General features: G+C 41.5%; 1 protein-coding gene across 2 annotated transcripts in view; it reads left to right on the forward strand.

Moving 5' to 3' along the window:
* DCAF5 (DDB1 and CUL4 associated factor 5) overlaps window positions 1–18,943 on the forward strand; it is a 97,496-nt gene that overhangs the window by 49,333 nt on the left and 29,220 nt on the right. For both annotated transcript variants that reach the window (XM_034992738.1, XM_034992739.1), the window contains exon 6: window positions 6,009–6,222. In XM_034992738.1, the coding sequence (XP_034848629.1) occupies window positions 6,009–6,222 (214 nt within the window). The remainder of the gene's footprint in view (window positions 1–6,008; window positions 6,223–18,943) is intronic.

Below are 18,943 nucleotides of genomic sequence, written 5' to 3' on the forward strand. Positions count from 1 at the left end.
TGGAAGCAAGGAGGCTAAGGTAGGAAGCTCTTTCAATAATTCTGTAGGCCATGAAATCAATTTAGATGGTTACAAGTATTTATTAAATAAAAAAATATAGACTAGAAAATCAGTGCATAGCATTATAGTAGGTGGTAAGTATTGTTTAATGAATTTATGCTAAAAATGTGGGTGTACTGGAATGCAGTATAAAATGTACTTTACAAGGGGTTGCTATAAAAAAAAGTTTCAAAGCCATTATTCTAAGACACTCCTGTTACTGCCAACTAGAGGGGACTTTGGTGTTTGGATACATCTCAGCGAGCGGCTCCTGTGAGAAACAGGCTGGCTTCCTGTTTCGTGTCTCATCAGTCAGCAGGTTGGCCTTCTCTCCCTTTCCTTTGCACCCCTGTTGTCTCTTGTTTTCAACTGTTTGCATAGTAGTTCTTCCTAGAAGGTAACAAATTGTGATTTTTGTTTTCAGACCCTCTTTTGCTTAGGATTTTTTCCAGACTTTGCCTCTTTCCTCTTTAACATTCCTCCAGCTTTGTGGTCTTGCACCCTAACAGTTAGTGCACCGACCCAGCTTCCTCTCCTGCCATCGGGGACTGCCTGTTTACCTGCATGTATTCCCACCCCCTCCTGCAGCACTGTTACCGTTGCTGTGGCAACTGCCATCCCAGTCTCCCTCTTGCCCTTGCTTTTTCCTCCCTCTTGCCAGCCACTGTTCGTTAAACTCTCCCTCTGCAGTTTTATATACTGTGAGGTCAGGGCTGATGCTAATGTAAAATCTGTCAGAAGGTAGGACCAGGAGTAGTTGTAAGGTGAAGATTAAATGGCTGCTTATGAAACCCTTCTTTATGTTCTGCAGCTTGAGAAGGGGGATTCTGAGTAAGCCAAGCCATCTGATGAATTGAGATGACTAAATGTTGAGTCCTTAGTTCTAAGGGAAATTCATGAGTGTCCTACAACAAATCTTATGATGATGGCAGTGCCTCTGAATTTATTTTGAGATCTTGTTTGGTTCTGTGTGGCTTTCGGGATCTCTGGACCAAACACAAAAATTTAGATTCCAGATCACTTCAACTTTGGGTATGTCCCTGTTCTGGAAGAAGATGATGAGAAACACTACAATGCCTGCCATCCACGTTTGCTTTGTGGGAGGACTAGATACGCCATTTGATCATCTAAAGATTTCTCTCTCTTTTTTAAAAGATTTTATTTTTAAGTAATCTCTATACCCACTGTGGGGCTCAAACCCACAACCACAAGATCAAGAGTTGCATGCTCTACTGACTGAGCCAGCCAGGCACCCCTATCCAAAGATCTCTTTATCAGAAATTTATCAAGCCCTTTTGCCAGCTTCAGTCAAACTTAAATTTCTGGATGCTCAAGAAGGGAAGGAAATTTTACCAGGTACACTGAACCTATAACTATATTTCAAGCCAGAGAGGTTTGGCAGAAAATCATGTTCTGAGGAAAGTGAGTTTGTTTAGACACAGATCACAATGTATCTCTCTCATACTAGTGGTCTAATAGTTCTGGCTTCCTCTAGAGAAGTCTCAATCTTGGAACTGAGGATTGTGTAGAAAGAACAAAAGAGAAAGCCCAGGTTCTCCTGCCAACTCACATAAAAGAAATGGTTAAGGGATTATTGGGACGCTGAACACACTTAAATAGGATTGGTGTGGGCTGTGACTCCCTGAACTTGTGTGTTCTCTACCTGATTCTAGTGTTCTCTAGGATTTGTCATATTCTATGGGTTGTGCAAGTACAAAATGTCCTTTATTCCTATAGGTCATCCCATCCTACAGCAGAAACTGGAGGGGAGGAAGAGATTTCCCCCCACCTATATAGGACCTTGATTTTGCCACTCTGGTTATACAATACCAAGTCTGATGTCTGTGATTTGGAATAACAATGTATTTCATGGGTGTTATTAAAGCTTTCACTTAGAAACTGTAAGGAAGTTTATGCTGGTGGGCATTGGTAAATCATGTTGGTACCATCGGATGAATTACTTAGTCATGGATTTATGGAAATCTAGGTTCGTGGAATCTGATCTTGGAAACGTTATCAATGCCCTGTCTTGTGCTGAACATGATACTCCCAGTTACTTTCCTTGGAAACAGCCTTAGCCTGTTTCTCTTCTATTCCAAGGCCTTAGCCTTGGCCAAGTACTTTTAAAAATGTTCTTTTTACTCTGCCAGAGCAATAAAGAAATCCATTTGAATACTGGGGGTGGGAGGGAGCAAAAAAGGAAAAATCCAGGAGACCACACTAGTGAGAAATATTTTCCTGTTGTTCTGTGGTTCTCTTGCTTTTCGTCCTGGATCTTTTACATGCTGACCCTTGGATTACCTCCTACCCCATTCTTGTTGCATTTTATGACAGATCATTTGTTGAAGATAGGTTGGGAATAGATTTATTGCTTTTCTTTTTCTAAATAGGGATATTTTGAGTTGAATTCATCTTAACTTGTTGCTCATTCTTTCAAGATACTGCTCATCTTGTCTGGGTGCGTAATGGTGGCCATTTCTCTGAAGAGTGGGGATAGTGACCTCAATCTCCATCATCTCCAAAAGATTGAGGCAGTCTTCCCTCAGTTCTCCAAGAGGAAATGGGAAACTTCTCCTTTGGGGAATGTATTGATGACAGGAAAAAGACATTTCAGGCATTGTTGGTAGAGAGGAACTCTGATTTTTTAAAAGGAATTAGAGTCCTTTCTGCTAATAGACATGGGGCTGTAAAAAGTGCCATATTGTGTTGTTTTTTGTTGAACCTCTGGTAATCTGCCTTCTCTCCACCTTGTTTTCCCCCTGGCCCCACTCTCCCGTCTCTTCCTGCTTCCTCTCCCCCAAAATCCCAAAATGGAGCCATGTTTCTCAAAGTGGTTAGAAAGTCACATGCATCAGCATTAATTGGGGTTGTTAAATTCAGATTCCTGGGCCCACTTCCCAGATTGAATTAGAATATCTGGGGGTGGATCCACATTTTTAAAGAGTCCCAGATGATTTCTCCAGGCACATTACATTTGGAACCTTAAACTATAGCATCTTTGACATAGTCTTTATATCTTGACTGTGAGGGCAAACTGCTTCTAAGCTTTTTCTTCCTAATGAACTAGATCATCCTTACCATTTGCATCAGGAAGAGCCAGCTGTAGAACCCCTGCTGAGAAATCATGGTTAACATAGTTCACTTTCTGGATTTCGGGTATCATTCTGCCCTCTGGAAGGAATTGAATTTTGTGCCCAAACAAGAAGTGTTCCGTTTTAGCAGCTGCTGCTCTTCAGCTGGCACCCCCAAACACTCCAGGAGCGAGTTCTACATACCTACCCTCTGTGTGAGAGAAAGGAGTTCCCTGCCTAGAAGCACAGGCAAGAGAAGTTAGTGACTCTCCTAGAGCACACAAACAGGCCTCTGTAGAGTGGCTAGAATACAGACATAGGTCAGGGAGCTCCGGTGGGGGTGGGATGGGCTCGATGCCTGTCCTGAGTAGACTTCTACAGGTCTGACTAGAATCAGCAGAGGAAGTTCCTGTTAACCGATGGAATGAGCGTTGGCCAGAGGCCCCAGCTGTCCTGTCAGGGATGCTGGAGCTGATGCAAATCCCTGCTGCTGTTGCTGGTGGGGCTGGCCAAGTTTCTTTTTGTTCAATCTTGTTTCCACCCCCAGCTCCTCTCCAGTCCTACAGATGGTGGTTTATTTGTACACTCCATGCTGATGTTAGATTGAAAGCCTCTCATTGTTTTTGAGCTCAGTGTTTAGATAACACCACATGCCTGTGGCAGCTAGGGCACGCTGTAAAGGAAATGCCTGGACTCTAACAGCCCCGTCATTCATTCTCTGTATGTGAGTGAGTGTGGCCTCTGTTTAGGACCATTATAAGAACATTTTTTTTGCAGAGATTATTACTTGGGGCCTGCAGGGCTACCAGCCTTCTCCTTGATGTTTGGAGTACTAGGGTCGGTTTCCTAAGTCTTTTCTCTCTTTTCAATCCTAAAAGGATTAAAGCCTGTTTGGCCCCAAGCCTTGTTGCCACGTACCAGGGCATGCCTCCCTCTAGAGAGAAGACTGCTCTGGAAGACACAGCACTGACCCGCGCTAGTGGGGATATAGATGGTTTTGATGACTAGGCCAGGTTGGCAGCTGCCTTTGGACGTGGTTCCAGGGGCTCCTTTTCCCACGGGATATCTCCTTTCCTGTCCTCTTAATCTTACCCATCACGCTCATGCCAAAAAAAGAAAATGTGTTGTCTTCATTCAATATTAAATCTCTTCTGGTAGTATATAGCTCTTTTAAGTTTTCACTTGGTAAAATGCTATTAAAACTTCCGTAGAAATGTTCAGATAAATCTGCCAGGCTCTAATTTAGGTCTCTCAAGGCCCTTTCCAGCTCTGTGATTCCCTGGAATTTATAAACTGTTTTTTCCTAAAACTACTAGGATTATTAGGACAACAATGTCTGTGTGAGGCAAAATGAGTTTGTAGTTTTGATGTCACATGAATTTCTGTACCACTCCCAATGTCTATACTTAACCTCACTTTCCTACCAGTAATTCAGTGCCCCAGGAATTGAACCCAGAATACAAAAGAAGTTGGTTATGATGTGGTCAGTGAGTAGTTCATCCCTTCATAATAAAATGGAGTCTAGCTAATCAAGGGTACTAATTACTGAAAGATATACACATAGATATGCGCCCTTTTTTACTTAGTACTATATAATTGTTAATGTTCATGGCCATCCTGGTTCACTGTAAAATTGAAAGTATCTTCTGAGTCATCAAAGGAAATTATTTGGAATCATACTGAGTTTTTTTTTTTTTTTAATGTTAGGAATATTATGAGTCTACAGAAGAATAGTAGGTGAACCAGAGCATATCACTCTCCCTAGTGAAGATAGATAAATATATTAACCAAAGTACATATAACCTTGTTGGGAATTGTATAGGAAAACAAGTCATCTTGCTTTTCTAATTGTTACACTACTTGCCCTGCATTTAATTGAAATTTTTTGTTTAATATTTACTGTCTGGTTATGCCATGTAGAATATAAAGTTCCTGTGAACAGATTAAAAATTCAAAAATAAATGCTTAAGTAATAAAATGATTTTTTAAAAGATTGTATTTATTCATCTGAGAGAGAGAGAGAGAGAGTGCACAGGAGCATGAGTTGGGGGAGGGGCAGAGGGAGAAGCAGGCTCCCCGCGGAGCAGGGAGCCCGACAAGGGGCCCAATCCCAGGACCCTGGGATCATGGCCTGAGCTGAAGTCAGATGCTTAACCAACTGAGCCACCCAGGCACCCCAGTAATAAAATGATTATTGTTAAAAAAAAAAAAAAAATACCGGGGCTCCTGGGTGGCTCAGTTGGTTAAGCGGCTGCCTTCGGCTCAGGTCATGATTCTGGAGTCCTGGGATCGAGCATTGGGGGCTCCCTGCCCGGCAGGGAGTCTCCTTCTCCCTCTGACCCTCCCCGCTCTCGTGCTCTCTCTCTCTCTTTCTCTCTCTCAAATAAATAAAATAAAAAAATAAAATAAAATAGACCCAGAATAAACAGTAAAGTATCTGCTTTTCTTGCTAAGGTGCTTTGTATCTCTAATACAAGGATAAATATGTCCCTTAAATGTCATCCATGATTAGCCAGTTAGAGTGGACACGACTCACCTCGCAGGGACTTGCTGAGTGTGAGTATCTACTTGATTATGTAGTTGGCTCAGGCAAATGAAATAAAAACGAATCATTTTAATACGTCTTTTCTTTCATGATGCTTTTGTTCTCTATTTCCTGTAAGTTTACTGGTAATTCACCTTTTGGAGATTGAAAAGAGGAGCTGATAGGTTAGATAACTTACTCTAATGAAATCAAGGAGCCATTCTTATCCCATTGTTAACCTTCTGAAATACCTTTCAGATGTAGAAGCCTGACAGGAGATTCTGGACACATTTTGGGAAGAAGTAAATGTGGTCATTTTGCAGACTCTTGTCCAGCCTGCCTCATGCCCAATCCCTGTGCTTCCTGCCTTCCAGTTCTCTCCTGCGCTATGGTGGCAATCTGTCCCTGCAGAGTGCCATGAGCGTGCGATTCAACAGCAACGGCACCCAGCTCCTGGCCCTGAGGCGTCGCCTGCCCCCTGTGCTCTATGACATCCACTCCCGCCTGCCTGTGTTCCAGTTTGACAATCAGGGTTACTTCAACTCTTGCACCATGAAAAGTTGCTGCTTTGCAGGGGATCGTGACCAGGTAGGTGCCCTCTGTCTCCTGCATCCCACATTCGTGCTTTCCTCTCAGATTGCTCCTTCTGTGCTGGTCTTTATTTCTCCTTAGCATCATGTCAGGTAGAAACAATTGAGGCACACAGTGTCTCTGGACATTCTAGCATAATATTGAGTCTCTTCATCAGAGTTTCCATTGAGTAATATAAGGCACACACCATGAACTAAGGCTGGCCACAGTGTAGTTCTGAGCAGCCTAGCTTTGCCAGGTTTGTGAACAGACTTTAAGGTTCTAAGAATGTGTCATTTCAAAAGAAAGGAGGGAGTCCATGGAATATTAGCCTGCCAAAAAAAAGAGAGACTTTTTGTGTGTGTGTGTATCAATAAAACACAATGATGAATGAAACACCCTAAGTACCATCCGAGAGACATATATCCTGAATGGCCCCTTTGGATGGCACCTTTTTCTTGGATGAGATGGGCTGAGCAGCCTTGTTTGAGAGGAAGCCAGATGCTGACTCTTTTACTTTTTATTGCCAGCATCACAACTGGGAAGGAGAACCCAAGCTGTGTTTCCAGTCTTTTCACAGTCTCACTTGGAATTGAGATACTGATGTTGACTTAGAGCTGGCAGTTTAAAAAACATGCTTGGCATTCTTGCACCTGTCTTGGCCACAGAAGTTCTGAAGTGGGTGTGTGGGTGTCAGTGAGTGGACCAGTTAGACTGGTCTCAGTAATCAAGCTGAGTAAAGATGAATATAAAGAAGCATTGATGAAACAAACACATAGGTGTTTTTTTTTCCCTTCTCAAACAGAACAAATATTCGGCTGTTTCACATCTAGGTTGGAAAAAGAGAGACCTTAGTCTCTTGTTAATGCTTAGTGTTCTCTTTGGGCTCATCATCATCTTTAACATAATTCTCACATGCTGTACTCACCTCTTTAGAGTTATTTGTGGGCAAGGGACATAAAAGAAACAGTTCTTGGGGAACCTGTGAAGACCCTGCTCTTTGAAGGCAGAACCTAGGGTTTTTCTTCCTAGACTGGAATTGCTACATGCTCCCCAATATCAGAGCTTAAAGACTAGTGTATGCAATAGGAGCACAATAAATGCTTGTTGAATTGAGTTAAATGTTAAAGAAACTGAAAATATCTTTTAAGTTGTCTAGACTAGGGATGTCCCTTTTGTAAATAGAGAATATATATCTAAATTCAGAATTTATGTTGAAGGCAGATTCCTAGGGCCTACTTAGCTGTGATCCACACTGGAAACCACTAGGTGGCCTCAGTTATATAAGCGATGTCTCCTTGAAGAAGCCATAATGCCTTAAATTACTTAGTTTTTACAGGCTATTTGTTTCTTGGGTGGGAAGAAGCCGTTTCTAGATACGATCAGACTCACAACAGAACAGATCATTGTCTACTCTTTAGATTGGTTGATTTAGTTTCACTTAGATGTAGAAATGACAACCAAGCCTCTCCCTCCCTTTCCCCCTTCGTTTCTTCCTTCTTGCCTTTCTTCCTTGCTTTTAAGTTAATTTTTCTATCTTCTGTCACTCTCTTATGCATGTGATTCTTATTTCAATGACCAATAAAAAACAGGCGCTAAATGTAATGGTTTATTAGGCTTTATCACCAGAAACACAGGGGCTGAGGGAACAATGAAAGATGTAAAGGAGAATAGATGTTAATTTTCTTTCAGTTCCTATATTATCAGCCAGAACCTGTCTGCATGGAGCCCTTAAAAGACCCAGAATACAGGCCTCTAGCCAATATGTAGAACACCCAGACCATGGTTTCTTAACCTCTGTACTATCGACATTTTGGTTGAATAATTCTTTGTTTTGTGGGGTTCTCTTATGCATTTCAAGATAGTAGCATCCTTGGCCTGTCCCCACTAGATGCCAGTGATGTCTGCCCTGTCATCCCCCAGATAACCAAAAATGTCTCTAGACATTGCCAAATGTCCCCTGGGGGAAAATTGCCCCTGACTGAGAACCTCTGACCTGGATTATAATACCCATTTTGCCCAGATACACTGGGACAGGTATTGCCACAGGCAGAACCTGAGTAGGTATTTTGTGATTGTCCTGGTTATGTACATTGCCAAGATGTAGTTGTTTTTGTCTTTAAGGTTATATATAGTGATAAAAACATTGAATAGCTTTTCATTTTTTTCTATTCAGATTTGACTAATTTATTATGTGTGTTTTTAAAAAAAATATTTAAGTAATCTTTACACGCAACATGGGGCTTGAACTCATGACCCTGCTGAGATCAAGAGTCATATGCTCTTCCAACTGAACCAGCCAGGCACCCCTTATGTGTGATTTTTTATCCAATGGGAAAAGTCTATGGGTACTGTATCCTCTCTGACAAACTAGATTGGTTTTTTGGTTTTCTGTGAAGGAGGATGCAAAGTCATTGAATCTAACTTTGGATCCATTTCAGAGGTAAAGTCTTTCAAGTCTTTTCATAGTCCCCATAGAGATTATCAGAAGTATATAACCTAGGGAATAGGAAGTACAGAGATTTATATTAGGCTATTTTGTTCACTCCTTAGGGACTAAGAAATGAAGTGTGGTGAACTCATCATTGCCTTGTCTCTAATACCTGGCACACAGTGAGAGCGCAATAAATATTTGTTGAAGCAAATCTTGAATACTTTGGTCAATGTGTGGTTTTTAGCTTTTTAGGCCTAAGGCTTCTCTAACTATAAATCAGAATTGATAAGTACCGTTTTCTCCTGCTCAACTTCCAGAGACTTTATGAGGATGAATTAAGTAATAGATTTTTAGTGAGAATAACCTACTGAGCTTATACTTTGTAAGTGCTGTACAGGAGGCCAAACTTACTGTCTCATTGCTAGAACATGTCTCTAAGAGGTGACTTACCGGCTCTTTCCACACTCAGAGCTAAAGCAGCAGGTGCCACGGTTACAGTATGATCTGCAGGACTGACATGTATAGTCTTTGACTAGTCCAGACAGGATCTTTTTTGCTGCTTTCAGATTCCAAAGCCTACTCTTTCCTTATACTGGTCTTTATATTTGCTCTTGTTCTTGTATACTTTGAGAACACCCACAGCTGGAGGCTCTGTGCTCTGGAACTCTTCATTTAGTCATGGGCTGGATAACCATCCCAGGGAGGAATCTGAGAATTTCCATAATAGGAATGAACATGGTCAAGAAAGACACTAAGTGATCTATCTATCTGAGACAGTCTTCTGGCTTTTAATTACAGTGAGATAGTCTTTCCACACAAATGGACCAGATGCTGTGCCAGAGAACCTATACTTCCTTTTAGACTATCCTAGGTTCACTAGGTACTTCTTTAGCCTCCAAATGAAATTAACATTTCAAGAAATTGGACTCAGGGAATAGAGTGTGAAATAGGCTGAGCCTACTTTGTGTCTCCCCTATGCTCAGCGCCACCATTGTAGATGAATTCTAATTATAGAGCTATTAGAGATCATTTTGGATAACCCTCCTTTTATAGATGAGAAAACTGAGGCTCAGAGATGTTGGGGACATAAGTCAAGACATAGACATGTTTGTAGCTGAGCCAGGACTGGAACCCAGATTTTTGAGATCTCAGTAGAGCCTTTTCTTTGTCTTTTTAAGATTTTTTTTTTTTTTAAAGAGGAAGAAAGGGGGGAGGCATTATCTTTTTTTATTTTTATTTTTATTTATTTATTTGACAGAGAAAGACACAGCGAGAGAGGGAACACAAGCAGGGAGAGTGGGAGAGGGAGAAGCAGGCTTCCTGTGGAGCAGAGAGCCTGATGTGGGGCTCGATCCCAGGATCCTGGAACCATGACCTGAGCCGAAGGCAGACGCTTAATGGCTGAGCCACCCAGGCGCCCTTTAAGATTTTATTTTTAAGTAATCTCTATACCCAACGGGGTGGGGGGGCTCAAACTCACAACCCCAAGATCAAGAGTCACATTACAGCCCTTCTCACTCTACATCTTGATGCCAGGAGAAGCAAGGCAAGCAGCAAAAATGAGTGAACTGTGTTAGAAATCATCAATGGGGGGGGTGGTGACTGTGGCCAACTATAGAGATCCCACCCCATCTAAATATAAATGAGTCACATCTAAATGAAGCTTTGGCTCAGCTTCAGCCCATTGTTGCCATGAGGGTCTCTGAATTTTTTCAAGTGAAGCCAGAAATCAAGATTTTAGCGTAAAATCCCCTGATTTTTTTTTTAAATATCACGACAAATTAATACCTTATTGTATGGATAAAATAAATCTGTACATCATACCTATTCTGCATTAAGAGCCACCAGTTTGAAACCTCTGTGCTTCAGCAGGATATTTTTCTCTCATTTTTGGTTTCTTGGTCTGTCACTAATTCATAGGTGAGTGGAGACAAGTTTCTTTTTCCTGTCTCCTACTGGACCCTTACTTATGCCTTCCTCTCCCCCCATCTTTTAAAATAAGAAAGCAGATACTTACTGAACATCTACTGTGTGCCAGAGGCTGTGGTAGACACATGACTGCCACTCTGTACTCAGTGGGGAGTCTGCTTTTCCCTCTCCCTCTCCCTCTGCCCTCCCCCCCCGCTCATGCTCAGTCTCTGTCTGTCTGTCTCTCTCAAATAAATAAAATCTTTCAAAAAAAAAAAAAAGACACATGACTGCTGGATAATAACCTCTTTGAAATTTTCTTTTTTTCTTGTTTGTTTATTTATTTATTTATTTATTTAAAGTAATCTCTACACCCAATGTGGGGTTCGAACTCCTGACCCTGAGATCAAGAGTCGCACATTCTTCGGACTGAGCCAGCGAGGGGTCCCAAGATTTTCATTGAAAGCCCTATTACAATCTCTCTTCCCTACTTTTGGCCAAAAATACATAGTTTGTTTATTTCTAGTATAATCTTTTTATTATTCAAGTTTAATAACTTCTGTCATCAGATAAAGTGGCATAAGTGACATCAGATTGGCTGAATAGCAACAGAAACAATTAGGCCAAATACACCCTTGAACTTTTTTTTTTTTTAAACCAGCCTACCTTCTAGTCTTAAAGTATGGTGAGGAATCTTGCAGTTGGGGCACCTGGGTGCCTCAGTCAGTTAAGCGTCTGCCTTCAGCTCAGGTCATGATCTTGGGGTCCTGGGATTGAGCCCCGCATCGGGCTCCCTGCTCAGTGGGGAGTCTGCTTCTCCTTCTCCCTTCGCCTGTCTCCTCCGCTTGTGCTTTCTCTCTCTGAAATAAATAAAATCTTAAAAAAAAAAAAAAATCTTGCAGTAAAATAGCACTCCTTCCTCTGGAGGCTGCCTGAATCCAAGGGCTCTCCTCCTTGCTATCACTATCCTACTTGGATTTTTTTGTTTTTCCTTTTCTCCCTGAAGCCTGACTGGATACATTCTGTCTCCCAAGCTTCACACTCCCCTCTGCATACTTAGTGAGCCAGTCTCTTAACAGGGTTAAAAAAGAAGGCCAAGTTTCCACCTGCTAGCTCTTCTGGCACACACTTGGAAGGCAGCACTCAGCTTTTGTTCCCTTTCTCTCACAATTCCTTAAATGGGTCTTGCCCTAGATTGTGACAGTCCAGCAGAGCTCAGGCTTCTGGGAAGTAAGTCTTTCAGGCTAACAGGTATATGTAGCCTGGAAATGGACAGTGTGGTAATTTTTTTTTTTTTTAGATTTTATTTATTTATTTGTCAGAGAGAGAGAGAGCGTGCGCATGAGAGCGAGCACACAGGCAGAGGAAGAAGCAGGCTCAATCCCAGGACCCCGGGATCATGACCTGAGCCGAAGGCAGATGCTTAACCCACTGAGCCACCCAGGCGTCCTTGGTGTGGTAATTTTTAAATCTTCTTTTGCTTTGGTCTTACCTAAAGCCTGGCCTTGTAAGTTCCTACCTCTTGCTGAAAATGGGATGGGGAAGGAAAGGGAAAGTATGATAACGTTTTTTCGAAAGGGCTGAGCATTGGAGTGTCTGAGTACTGGGATGACTTACACAGGTCTTTCTTTTAAACTTGGTAGATGGCAGGGCCCCCAAAATCATGAGAATGAAATCATTCTAACTTATCCCCTGGAGAGGAGAGCTGACTTGTTCCCTGTGAGTCCAGCAAAATGGCCTTGAATACGTGGCCTGGCCCCAGACATTACATCATCACTCAGCCTTTCTGTGCTGACGTTATATGGGTATGGCAGAGGTGCCGGCATTCACCAGTAAGGGTGCTCTGGGCCAGTGAAGCACGCAAAGTTGTAACTTTGCTCTTTTTATAACTCCATGTAGCCCAGCTTCAGCTCCCTGGGGGCATGGCATGCCGTATGTTCTCCTCAATCTGAAATAAAGACACACTCTTGGGGTCCATCCTTTGACTTGCTTTGTGACTTGAGGCTAATATTTTCTTCTCCTCATCTTTCTTTTCTGTCTTGTATATTTTTAGCCCTTTAGCTTCTGAAGCACTTTCATTTCATGTTGAATCCTCCCAGTGACAGATTTCACCCCAATGCAAAGCTGAGGCCTATAGTGTTTGAAACTGCAGATGTCTTCGGTCACAGAAGGAGGACTAAACTAAGTCTCTAGCTTGTGATCGTGCTCTCTTCTCTTCCTCATAGACATGCCGCCGCCTGGGTTCTACAGAGCAAGTGTTGGTAGCATCTTCCCTGGGCTAATGAGGAAGAGGAATTCCTTGTTGTATATATTATTTAGGTGAATTATTTAGAGGCTTTTATTTTATAGAGAGAAGGTAGCATGAAAATAACTTATTAAATCAGCCATGTTTAACTCTTTTTGAATCCTGAACCTTTTGGAAAATCTAAAAGCTATGAACACTTATTTCAGAAAAATGTACATATGCACATCATTTTGCATATAAAATTAAAGAGTTTGTGGAATTCCTGAAGCCTAGAGGTTTCGGGTGTTAGCAATCCTGAATTAAGATTTTACCCATGGAGGGCACCTGGGTGGCTCAGTTGGTTAAGCGACTGCCTTCGGCTCAGGTCATGATGCTGGAGTCCTGGGATCGAGTCCCGCATCAGGCTCCCAGCTCAGCGGGGAGCCTGCTTCTCCCTCTGACCCTCTCCCCTCTCATGCTGTTTCTCTCTCTCTCTCAAATAAATAAATAAATAAAATCTTAAAAAAAAAAAAAGATTTTACCCATGGATTAGATCTTTTAGTCCATTTACTGATGCAGTTTTAGAGCTTAGAAAGCTTAAAAGGTTCTGGAGTATAGCAGGCCTGCTACATATGGTCTGGTTTATAAGTGTTTAGCTGAGAAGGAACACAGGTGAGCTGATTTCTTCTTAGGAACAAAAGGAATTGATGTGATCTGGTGACACAACATGACACTTTTCCTTTAATGTATAGTTCCTGGCTCGGAGGCTGGACTCTACTAGGAAATTGCCAGTAGATATTCATGAAGGGAACAAAGTATAACCTTTCCTGCTCTACCTGCCCTATCTTCCTTAGAGATTTGCCTCTTTTTTGGGTGTCTTCAAACTTCGGAGCAAAAGGAAAGTAATGTTTCTTCCTCTGAGTGGTTGGAGACCCCTGCTTGAATGAAGAGTATAAATACTCATATACAGACTGAAATGAGTGATGCCCTCTCTCCCCTGCGCAGGCCCCACATACAGCAGCTGAGGCCCACAGAGGAGAGATCAGTGCTGAAGGCCATTGGGTTGATTGCCGGTATCTTGCCCAGCTTTCCAAAAGAGTTTTGCCAAATAAAAGTTATCTTTAAGTAATGCGGGCTACTTTGTTACAAGCAGCTGTTGGAGATTTAGAGCATTTTTACATTACATTACTACTGATTATTTGACTATTACTGGCTGTCTTTACGGAATGTTTCTTTATTAATAGAATTTTTCCTACTTGGTTATTTTAATAAACCAAAGAATTCCAGGAGGCTAATGGAGCTGAAATGGCAAGTGGTCCAAAGAAGCAAGAGTCATATAACTTCACATGAGCGAAAAATAGTGGTAGTCTTATGGGTATGCATATTTGCTTTTTTTTTGTTGGGAGCCAAGGGAATTCTATTTCTCCTACCACAAATAAGATAAAATGAACCTATGGCTTTGGCCATTTCCAAAGCAAAATTGCCCTGATTGCTTTGGATGGCATTTGTGGCAGGTACTGGGTGTAAATGATATGAATGTTATATACCAGTTGCAAACCTTTTTCTGGAAATCGTCTTCGAAAGAGCACATCACGAAATTGTTCAATCACATTTTTTCCCCCTTTCTGACAAAAGGTCAGGGAGAAGTAAGATTTAAATAGCAGTCTCTCTGCTGTTACTAATCTAGGCTAGAAGAGCCATCTGGTTTTTCTGTCCTAGTCAATACAGTTAATTAGACAGGCATGCCATTTACTAGAAACTAATTAATCAATTACTATGGAAGGAGCCTTGGAGAAAACTGCAAGCTGATCAGTGCTCAATGAATAGTAACTGATTGATATGTTCCCTCCTTTATCAACAAATGTTTGGGAATATCACATGCTGTGCAAACACACAGGCACACACTCACACATACATATACATACACTTAGAAATGGAGCAGAAAGAGATTTTTCTGTTAGCAAAAGGCATGTTAAGACATTAATGGGTTATTCTTGAAGCATATCAGGTGATGGCCTATCCCTCCTGCTGTCTAGAACATTTTCCTCTTTTTAATGTGGATTTTGGGTGGGAAGAAGGGGGCAGTTTCTGTTTATATCTATGTTTCTAAGCCCGGTGAGGCCTTAGAGTATTGTTGGTAGGGTTATCTGTAACACGTTTAAGTAAAGGTATTGGGGAAAGAAAAATAATTGCTTTGCTAGGAGATGGCTAATAAATTTGGGTTTGGTTTTTTTTTTTTGCTTGTTTTTTTCTTCTATTTTCTTCTAAGCGGCTTCTAAATAGTAGGCAGTTTTGCTGTGGCAGGCCAGGCCATGCTTAGATCCCTTTTTGAACCTTCAGGTTATTAAAAATTTCTTGTGACTTGGGTGACTTTATAAAGGTGGTTTCTATATTTAGAGGCATGGACTTCTCTGGGTATTCAGCTAACAAAATGCTTTTGCAAATAGAAAAAGGTCTTTCTCAGAGCTTGTGTAGTTGGAGAATGCTAAGAGATGAAAGGGGCAGGAGTTCCTGGAGGGGATGCTGGGCGCTGCAGCAGCCTACCAGCGAGTAGGAAGTGTTAGGTGAATGGCTGTTTTCTATAACGGTTAATGGATTGACAAGGATATGTGGGCAAATGAGACAGTGACAGAGTGCTAATGCAGTCATCTTTTTTCGTGTTGATGGGGTGGTTCCTTCTTAAAACCTTTGAGAAGAACAGCTGTTGAGTCTCTCTGCTTGACCAAGTTAATATTCCATACTGACAGTGGATTAGATAAAATGCACTGGCCTCAGGTTAACTCTGCTTAGAACAACTAGGCTGCATCGAGATGAGTAACTATAGAATGAATGAACAGTGCGATGGGTCAGAGTGTGGCCAGCCTTTAACCTTTGTGGCCAGCTGGGAAGGACTATGGATGATAAGAATCCACACAACTTTTTGCAGTGGTGTCACCCATCTTACTCACAAAGCCAAATTAAAATTAAGTACGTCTCCCACTCTCTGATCTGAACTAGACTGTGGGTCTCCCACTCCCCCCTCCCCCCCACAATCTAGAGCATTTTGGGAAATGGGGCTTTAATTGCCTAGATAATAGACTATCTAAAATATTTTTCTCCTTCTTTGGAGCCCTGCCCTATTCATCTCAGGATATAAGATAAAAAATTCTTACGAAGTGAGTTTTTAATTTGTCATTTACCCCCCACAGTGTTTAGAATAAAGTCAAAGAAAAGACCTAAGAGAAGGTAATTCTTTATATTCATGTCACACTTGGCCATAAACTTAATATCACCTTGTTTAGTTTTGGCTTTTCTAGAACTGAACAGCAATCTTTTAAGTTTTTTCATGCTAGTGTTTTAAATATGAATTTTGCTTGTGAAGTCCTTCATCATAAAAGGGAGTAAAAATGTTAAATGTGGGAATTTGGGGCAAACATTTTTTCTGTTACGTTTCTATAGCTTACTTATTTTTAAAGGGTTATCTGCTGCTGAACCATTCTGTTATCTAGGCCAGAAGTCTTTACTCCAGGTCAGCCTCAGATTCAACACCAGATTCCCTGGGTAAAAATATGCAGAGACTATTTGAAATTAGATATCAACATAAAAGGGAAAAGAAAGAGAAACCTGTACCTTCAGTTTTACCACTTGAGGTGAAGTTCAATTTTCTGGTTAATTTAAATAATTACCGTGTTTCTAGATTTGGATATAATTATGCAGTTTGGGTTTCTTTTGGTAGTGATTGGTCTTTGTTCTCTTGCTAATTTTTCCTTGCATCCCACAGCAAATATTTAAATATCTGTGAGAAGGCCAGTCAAGACTAGCAGGCCCCAGTTGTCCTCTTGAGCGCTATCTATTAGCACGGCCTCAGTCGGAGGCTCCAACCTGACTCTAGGAGGAGATGGGCCCTTCCAATACACCCTTAGAAGAGGGAAACATTTCCAACTGCTCTGATGATGTTAAACGTATCTCTGCACTCAGCCTGCTTGAAATAATCTGTGTTTTTGCAAAGCTTTAAAAAAAAAAAAAAAAAAAAGACAAAGGAGCTCTTTTGGCTATCTTATATTTTAAATTAGCCCAGAACTCTGTCCCCTCTCCTGGAGGACTCTTCTCCCAGATATTCATACAACTTGTTCCCTCATTTGAGCTCTGCTCAAAATGCCGTGTTATCAGAGAGGCCTTGTGTGATCAGTCTATGTAAAACAGAAACAGCCAACCCCCAGCACCCTATAAATGTCTTAATCTCTTATTTAATTTTTCCTTATAATACTTATCACCCTCAGACACACACATATATTCTTAACTTTTTTCCCTCTACCCATTGTCCTCTCACATTACCTGTGCATGTAATTTTTTCTCTCCTCACCCAGTAAAATATAAGAAGCTTCATGAGGGCAGGGACAGCATCTTTTTTTGATCAATTCTGTATTTCTTTCCTTGGAACAGTGCCCAACACATAGTAGACATTGGATAAATATTTGTTTAATGAATAAAGGATGAAATCATTTTTATTTCAGTCTCCCACAGTCAGCAGTATCCCAGGCAGCCAACTTTTAATGTTGGAAGGGGCCCAGCAGACAACCATGAAATGCCATAAATGAATTCCAGGGCAGTTTTGTGATTCCATTGTGTGTGAACACTTAAACGGTCTGACTAGACGGCAGTGGGTCAAGACCCCCGCCTTGGAAATCATCCCAAGCTGTTCCCTTGTGATGGTTCCAAGAGGAAGAGAGGGTCAGGAATTGCCCTTATCCCTGAGGGGACGCCTGTACATTATATGCATTTTCTACATATTTTAGGAGCTGTCATATTAAATTCCAAAGGCTTTTACTCTGTGGGAGTTTTCTCCCTTCTAAGGCAGTCTTCTGAGTCAGCATTCTGTCTGGGAGTCCCCTTTTACCTTTTCATGACTTTCCCTGCTGAATAGCTGAGCAAATAGGAAAGCGCTGATCCTTCCCTATGAAATAGTAAACCTCTGATAAGCCAAGCCTGTCTCACTTTTTTTTTCCACTTTTTTGGTAATATTTATTTTTTGTTTGTTTAGTTTGTGAAAGGTATGGGGGGGGCAGGATAGCAGGAATTCTATATGAAGTTTTATAGCCTCTTTTAAACATAGAGCATGAAATGAGATGTTGAGTAATAAAGTATATATTATATATACAAATAATTAGTGGATAGTTCTCTTATGTTCTGTCTCTCCATGTGTCTTATTTTGGGTTCAAGTTTCAGGTGCACATGGTTAATTTGGAAATGCAAGAAATACTAGAGGAGTAGGGGAGTAAGTAGGGAAAGGAAGGGTGAGCCAGCAACAACTGTGGGCAATTGGAGCTTGATCCTGAGAGGAGAGAGTATTGAGCACCCACTTCATTCCACCTGGGAACAAGAAAGCTGGGATATTGATACACCAGCTTCCATCAGTCATTGGCTGAGTGCTGCCTCCAAGAAGTGTTCATTCACCAGAGCAGCCTGCAGTCTCCTAGGCTTTGGTTTCGATACTGGCGGTTGGCAGTGAGGTCGAGTATATGAAGCAGTAAGGCTTGAGGGATATGAGCAGGGTATCAAGGACTGAGCTATGCCATGCTTCCTGTTTCTGCTGAAACAGCACCCGTTACTTTCCCTTTGCCCCTTCCTTTCACCTTTTCCACGTCTTTACCCAAGGTCAGCTCAGTGCTCAACTCCATCTTGCTTTGCCTCTTTGTGAATCACCAGGCATCTTATTTGTCGTAATGGCACCTAGCGATTTCTACTTCCTGGCACAGTAGTTGTGTACCTACATGTATATTTTCTACCTTAAGCTCCTTGGGACCCCGGGTGTTACCTTACATGTCTTCGTGAGTCTCAGAGTACCTGGCACATAAGTGCTTGGTTAGTAGAGGAAAGCCCTTGGGTTCCTGAATTCCAGCTTCCTAACTTCCTATGAGGAAGGTATCATAAACTATAGGGATTTACTGGATGAATCCTAAAGTCAGGGCAATGAGGATTCACTTTTTCTTTTTTTCTTCTTGTTTTAAGGAAACTTTAAAAAGGTGTATACTTTAGTAGTATTAAGTATATTCACATCATAATGTAACCATCTCCACCATCCATCTCCAGAAGTTTTTCATCTTCCCAAACTGAAACTCCATACCCATTAAATAGCAGCTCCCCATTCCTCCCTCCCCCCAGTCCTTGGCAACTACCATTCTACTTTCTGTCTC

The sequence above is a fragment of the Mirounga leonina genome, unplaced genomic scaffold (assembly GCF_011800145.1).
Source record: "Mirounga leonina isolate KUSES-001 unplaced genomic scaffold, KU_Mleo_1.0 Mir_82, whole genome shotgun sequence".
Taxonomy (NCBI): domain Eukaryota; kingdom Metazoa; phylum Chordata; class Mammalia; order Carnivora; family Phocidae; genus Mirounga; species Mirounga leonina.